Source organism: Pocillopora verrucosa, chromosome 7, assembly GCF_036669915.1.
Source record: "Pocillopora verrucosa isolate sample1 chromosome 7, ASM3666991v2, whole genome shotgun sequence".
Classification (NCBI taxonomy): Eukaryota; Metazoa; Cnidaria; class Anthozoa; order Scleractinia; family Pocilloporidae; genus Pocillopora; species Pocillopora verrucosa.
The window spans coordinates 4,300,186-4,307,604 of NC_089318.1; the positions used below are offsets into that span (position 1 = coordinate 4,300,186).

At 38.6% G+C, this 7,419-nt stretch overlaps 1 protein-coding gene across 1 annotated transcript; it reads right to left on the reverse strand.

The window, feature by feature from the left end:
- Positions 1 to 316: 316 nt before the first annotated feature.
- LOC131789094 (heat shock protein HSP 90-alpha-like) lies at positions 317 to 5,410 on the reverse strand. The gene is made up of 6 exons (XM_059106170.2): positions 5,146 to 5,410; positions 4,314 to 4,520; positions 3,753 to 4,046; positions 2,191 to 3,243; positions 1,208 to 1,598; positions 317 to 1,090 (listed from the first exon to the last, which is right to left on the reverse strand). Exons 1-6 carry the CDS (start codon positions 5,302 to 5,304, stop codon positions 993 to 995), a joined length of 2,202 nt encoding a protein of 733 aa, XP_058962153.1. The 5' UTR covers positions 5,305 to 5,410; the 3' UTR covers positions 317 to 992.
- Positions 5,411 to 7,419: the final 2,009 nt, after the last annotated feature.

Consider the following 7,419-nt stretch of genomic DNA (forward strand, 5'->3'; position numbering starts at 1 on the left):
GGGTAATAATATAAGACATAAGAAGCTAGTCACAAGGGTCAGAAGGTTGAAAATTCCAGAGAGAATATTTTTATGGCTCTGTCTCATCCATGGTCACTTTGAGTTTATCTTGAAGCTCTTAACACCCTGACAACAATATGCATTTTCTCTGTATGGTTCTTTGCACCAGATGAGGAGAATTTGCTGAAAAATCAAGAGCTTTTGTTAGTGATCATTTCCTTCACTTTGGTTGACCTTCATATTTGATGCAGAGGTGATTTTGAGAGGAAAAATAAGACAAGAGTCACTTTAAGGACAACATCAGACACAAGATTGATAGTTTGAATGAACTTGCTTTTTATTATGCATATCCCACTCTAAAGTTACAATGTTAGGTAGGTAAAACTTTAGCAAGCAAAGTAAACTGCAGCGGTGGTGCCAACTGCCTGTTTTCCACAAGGTCTAATGAAGATCATTTCACTGACTAAGCAAACAGTTAATAATGAACAACCAGATACTGTTTAAATGCGTTATCTCTATCACTCAGCAGACATGGCTAACAGTGACTAAGTAATCAGAACCCGTCCCTCTTTAACTAGATCTTAACTTCCAGAGTCAGCTATCTCATGTCTGAAAATCTAACTGGAGTGTTCCGTTGTTTTTGAAATCTCAACAGCCTTGTTAAGCAGGTTATAATACTGAACGACTATTAACCACAAAACAAAACAAACTCACAATGAAACAGTACAAACAAAACTAATGAACAAAATTATTATCTTAGCAAACTTCTACAATGTCAAAGTGGATAATATTTTGCACCCAAACTCTCATGCAAATTTTAAATGATTTAATGGCCAACAAATTAGATGAAGCCTTCATTCTAAAACCTGACCAGTAATCTTGTAAGAAATCATTTCACTCTTGTTTAAACAGCAATATTTCTGCTATGATAACAATGTAACTTTTGAAAGACAGATAGCAACTCTTGTCAAGAATTTCCAGAACAGAAGAGATCAATCAACTTCTTCCATCTTTGAAGGATCATCACCATCCTCTCCCTCAAGAGGGGGCATATCTTCACCAGTTCCCTCAGCTGCCACTTCTTCACCCGCTGTGGAATGAATAAACAATTCTGATTAGTTCTGGGCCTCTACTAACCCTTATGGAAACCCCTGGCTGGGCCTAAGAAAAACATCCAAAACTCTCACAAAACATTATCTCTGCATACCCTCCATTTCTTCATCAATTCCAAGACCCAAACTAATCATCCTGTAAATGCGGCCAGCATGAACCTGAGGGTCATCCAGCGTGAAGCCAGAGGACAAAAGAGAGGTCTCATACAGCAGCATGACAAGATCTTTCACAGACTTGTCATTTTTGTCTGTCTCCACCTTCTGCCTGAGGGTCTCAACAATGGAGTGGTCAGGATTCAACTCCAAGTGTTTCTTGGCTGCCATGTATCCTAGAGTGCTGTTATCACGCAAAGCCTGAGCCTTCATGATTCTCTCCATGTTGGCAGTCCAGCCGAACTGACTAGTCACAATACAGCAGGGAGACGACACCAGACGTGCAGACACTACCACTTTCTCCACTTTTTTGTCCAAGATCTCCTTCACAGTCTGAAAAAAGACACAATATTTAACATCCCAAGAATGACATTGGATTTAGTTCCCCATAAATTTGGCATTTGATTTAGGATTAGAAAATTACCAAAAAGAGACCAATACAACTCAGAAAAACAATTCATCCCTTGCATTCTGGGTATATCACAGGCCAGACAATTTCAAGTCTGTCTTCAAGTCTGGGTCACTGAAACTTTTAACACACGTCTCTTCAAGATAACATTTTTTAATTTTAATTTTACTGAAATTATTTTCAGTAAGTGAAACCAACAAGGCCCTCAACTCAATGCCACATCAGAAATGCTATGATTTTTAAAAGCACCTCACTATATCACCATACAAATAGTATAGGATATTGAGAATTCCTCCAACAGTTTTAAAATCAAGTTTGATGTGAAACCTGGGAAACAGTTAACGCCAGAAAAAATTTAAGAAACATTATTTTAACAAGGACAAAAAGTTCGTATCTTTTTCTCAATTTCTCACAGGTAAGTCACAAAGCACAGTTGAAAACACCAACCACTTCTTAAAAACAATTTTAGCAAACACTCTTGTTTCAATTCACAAAAAGTTTATCACTAAACAGTACCTTGCAAAGAGGCTCAAATTTGGCTTTCTTCTCTTCCCATTTCTTCTTGTCATCCTCATCCTCTGGTAACTCAAGGCCTTCCTTGGTGACACTGACTAGTTTCTTTCCATCGTATTCCTTCAGCTGCTGCACGGCGTACTCATCAATTGGTTCTGTCATGTACAACACCTCGAATCCACGGCTCTTGACCCTCTCCACAAAAGCCGAGTGGGCAACTTGATCCTTGCTCTCACCAGTTATGTAGTAGATGTCTTTCTGATTATCCTTCATTCTTGTGACGTAATCCTTGAGCGATGTCATCTCATCTCCAGCAGCAGAAGAGTGATACCTAAGAAGGTCTGCAAGTTTGGAACGGTTAACGCTGTCTTCATGGATGCCAAGCTTAATGTTCTTGCCAAACTGCTCGTAGAATTTCTTGTAGTTGTCCTTGTCTTCCGTCACTTCAGCAAACAGCTCCAAACACTTCTTGACGATGTTTTTCCTGATCACCTTCAAGATCTTGTTCTGCTGCAGCATCTCACGAGAAATGTTAAGCGGCAAATCTTCAGAATCCACGACACCCTTAATGAAGTTCAAATACTCTGGGATAAGATCCTCACAATTGTCCATAATAAATACACGACGCACGTAAAGCTTGATGTTGTTGCGCTTTTTCCTGTTCTCAAATAAATCGAAAGGTGCCCGCCTCGGAAGAAACAGAAGGGCCCTGAATTCCAATTGTCCCTCAACTGAAAAATGCTTGACCGCCATATGCTCTTCCCAGTCATTTGTCAAACTTTTGTAGAACTCTGCATATTCCTCTGGTGTAATTTCATCAGTGTTCCTCATCCACAATGGCTTGGTCTTGTTGAGTTCCTCAAGCTCAGTGTACTTCTCCTTGATCTTCTTCTTCTTCTTTTCACCTTTTTTCTCTTCTTCTTCTTCATCCAAGTCTTCTACCTTGGGCTTATCATCTTCCTCGTCTTCCTTCTTTTCACCATCTTCACTCTCTTTCTTTTCATCATCTTCCTCATCTTCATCATCACTGACCTCCTTCTCACGCTCTTTTTGCACCTAGGGCAAATGAGATTGACAAGATGACTTTTAAAACCTTGTCTTTTAATCCTACCTATATTTGCCATTACTGCCAAAATTTCCTTTCATAAAACAACCAAGAGACTATTGCTTCCTCCTCAGTTTCAAAATACAACCATCAAGTTCAAATTTAACATCCACACAAACTGGTAACTCAAAGGTCAAGCTCTTCAATTACTTATTTTTATTACAATGCAGATTGATTTCAAATTTGACTTGACAGCAGACACTTCATTTGCCAGTCAACTCTTACACCCTGATTATCATCTGCAACCATATTCTCCACACTCTTTCCCTATATATTACCTTTAGTACTAACAAGAATCTAATTGACCATCAAAGCTTCCAAGGTTAGGAACCATTTCTTTCATTCTCACAATCTTAGTGAATGATTCAGCAGTATTACTGTAAAGAGAAATCTTGAAATTTATCTTGTTTTTTCACAGTTTTCCCAAGTTTCAGGCTCGCATGTTCGAGAAAAATATTACCTGTAGAGAAATGGGGTATCCAATAAACTGACTGTGCTTCTTCACAATCTCCTTAATGCGCTTCTCTTCCAAGTACTCCATCTGGTCATCCTTGAGATGAAGAATCACTTTGGTTCCACGGGGTATCACTTCCTCTGACACACGGCGCACAGTGAAGGAACCACCAGCAGAAGATTCCCAGATGTATTGTTCATCATCATTGTGTTTGGTGTACACTTCTACCTTATCTGCGACCAGATAGGCAGAATAGAATCCAACACCAAACTGACCAATCATGGAAATGTCAGCACCAGCCTAATGGAGAAGAAAAAAAATTATTACACAGGAGATTTAACTACGTTGTCATTGTCAAATTCAGAAAAAAGTATTCTCTGAAAGTTAACCATGCTGTCACAAAACAAAACCCAAAATGTAATATAATTTCACAAATCTACCAGCGACTCCAACAAAACTGAACATATCAAATTTAGAAATAATCGAACAAATTATAGCGATCAAATTTTTAACAAAGAAACAAGTTTTTTAAATTTGATTTTCTAGGGGGGGCGGCCATGTGTTTACCTGCAGAGCCTCCATGAAAGCTTTCGTTCCACTCTTAGCGATGGTTCCCAAGTTGTTAACGAGATCTGCCTTGGTCATACCGATTCCAGTATCGTGAATTGTCAGGGTGTTGTCATCTTTATTCGGAACAATCTCGATCTTCAACTCCTTACAGCTCTCCAAACTCGATGGTTCAGTTAAACTTTTGTATCGAATCTTGTCGAGGGCCTAGAACATAAGACACATAAGCATTTAGTTTATTTACCTCAACAATGACAAATAATTTTGAAAGAAGAGGAGAAATGTTAAGTGAAGAACTTTTGCGGCTCGAAGAACTCGCTAGAAAACGACCACGTGATCTAAACGACGCCATGTGCTCAAAATGGTTTCGCTTTCGTTATACTCTAAGACAAAATGGAACTTTAAATCCATCGATTATTGAGTGACACTGGATTTTAAATCGCTAGTTACAAATGAAAAGATTCTAGGGGAAGATTTATCACATAGACCGGTTAAGGAAAAAGTAAACTAGCCAAACGATTATTTGTTTCACTTCCTATTACTTCCTCCCAGCAAATTTTTCATGTCCAAGAACTGATCGGCAAGACTCGATCGCTTCAGAAATCTGTATCATTTAGTCTTTGTACAGTTTCGTACGTGAGATTGGTTGCATAACATAAAAAAGGCAGCTGCCGAATTTTTCTTCAAATTTGTTGCTGACAAGGTAGGGCCCAAGAGTCCATACGCGCGGTACAAAATTTGATCCTAGATATTCGAGATTCGAAATAACTCTGAGACAGTGCGATAGCAGCAGTGCTTAACAATGAGAGGAAATTAGTACAGGTCTACTCACATCAGAAGCGTTGGAGATGATTTCTCGAAGAAAAATTTCTTTGTTCGAGTAGAACGTATTGATGATCAAACTCATCAGCTGTGCGATCTCCGCTTGGAAAGCGAAGGTCTCCGTTTCATTGTCCTCTTCCATTTGCTGAACTTCTTCGATGTCAGGCATTTTGGCGGGTAATTTCTAATTTTAAAGGTTTTTTCGGAGAGAAGATTGGCAAAACTTTAAGCCGCAACGACGCTTACAGAAAATGTGTCGAGAAACACGTGTGTACGCGTCAGTTTTTATAGCTGACCCATGGAACATTCTAGAACTTTCTAGAAAAACTACCAAAACGCGGCATCTGATTGGTTCGTTGAACAATATCCTGGAATCTGATTGGTTCATTTGCGCGCCACTTTCTAAATTCGGCAAATTACGAAATTCGCTGTCATGCTCAGTAAGCATTTCCGTTATTGTGACATTTTCTGGGAAGATCCAGAATATTCCAGAACCTTCTAGCGTTTTCTAGAACAGACGATTATTAAATATCAGCCGATCAGGTACTCTTGAAATCTTAAATGTAGAAACCACGATTTTCCTTTGAGCACAATGATAGATATACAACACGTAAATGCTATCGAATCTTGTTGTTTCGAGACGAGAAACCTGAAAGGGTTTCAGGATGTCGTTGAGAGAAAATTTTTGGGCATAAACGATGGTATCTTTCTAGAGTTTTCGAGTGACATGGGTAAATTATCGCACGCTGAAGCCACATAGACACAACACGCTGATACGCCGACATAATTTTTGTAATTCAAGCTGATACGCCGACACAAATTTTGTAATTCAAGCGGACACGCTAAATGCACGTGAGTGTTTGACTTCAACCTTCACAATGGATGAGACGAGAGTTATGTCTGTGGAAGTCTCGTGAACCGTGTCAATTAATTAGTGTCTTAGGGAAGGGGAGGGAAGGCTTCTAATGAAGGAACCAGCGGGTATGCTGATAATGGGACATGCTCTCTTGTTGGATGGTCAAAACAATGGTATAGCTATTGTTACACAATAATTTTGTCTGCAGAGCGTGGGGGAGTGGGTGGGGGGAGATGAACAAGAGCATAGTTACTCCTGGGATAATTTTGTCTGTAGAAAGTAGGGGAGAGGGTGGGGACGAGCAAGAGTATGTTTACTCTTAGAAAATTAAATTAAGAAATATTCTCACATAGCATTGCACAAAATAAATAAAACTTTTTAACAAATAAAAGATAAAAATTAAGCTGCCCAAGTGAAATAAGTACAATTAAGACACCCACAGGTCATCTATGAGGTGAATTGGAAGTCCTCGCCAAAGATGAATTTGTGATGTTTTCTTCTTAACAGTCTTATTCCAGTTTGACTAATGAGTAAATTTTGTATGCTTACCTTTGAAGGATCTGAAATCACTCATTTGCCACCAGATAATGAAGAGCTGTATTAAAATTTATATACATGTATATATTCAAACACCTCTTTGACTAATAACCCTTTAACTCTCATGAGTGACCAAGACATAATTTCTCTCTACAACATCAATACAAAATCTGACCTACAAGTGATGAGAATAAAGAACATCAATTTGGGGCTTATTAGTTGAGCCAATACCAAATTCTACAAACTAACATCATAAGTCATGAAAGTAAATTAAGTAACTTTACTTCAACTCAGGTTGATGAAGCTGATCAGGCCCCTTACAGTACATGCAAATGTGCCATGAAAAGTATTAGAAAATATTGAAAAAAATTGACAAAATTCATCACACATCCAACAGATGAATTTCTTTCTGTCTACCCTGGAGAGTTGTCTACACTTATGTCTCTCCTCTGATCCTCAAAGCCTTTGTTGCAATAGCTGCTCTTGTATGGCCAATTCCTATGGTATGATCTGTCTTGCACTATCAGATTTGACTTAAGTGAAAAACATTTGACACAATGAGTACATTTGTATGGTTTCTCACCACAGTGAACTTTGAGATGTCTTCACAAAGATTCTGACTCACTAGATCTTTTGTCACAATGAGTAGATTTGTACGGTTTCTCACTACTGTGAACTTTGTGATATCTTTGCAAAGATCCTGACCCACACTGAACTTTGAGGTTTCATCACAAAGATCTTGACTTACTGAATTGTTTGTCACAGTGAGTATATTTGTAAGGTTTCTCACCACTAAACTTTGAGAAGTCAAAGCTGCACACATATTTGGTTCCAAGAAGTGAATAGTTTTTTGACAGCAAAGAAAAGAGAGATTCCTGCTCTGTTTGGAAG

Excerpts from the sequence above, each read along its gene's own strand:
- LOC131789094 (XM_059106170.2), bottom strand. The coding sequence starts at position 5,304 with ATGCCTGACATCGAAGAAGTTCAGCAAATGGAAGAGGACAATGAAACG. Across the intron at positions 4,047-4,313 it reads CTTTCATGGAGGCTCTGCAG|GCTGGTGCTGACATTTCCAT; the intron begins GTAAACACATGG and ends CTTCTCCATTAG. Across the intron at positions 1,091-1,207 it reads AATTGATGAAGAAATGGAGG|CGGGTGAAGAAGTGGCAGCT; the intron begins GTATGCAGAGAT and ends TTCATTCCACAG.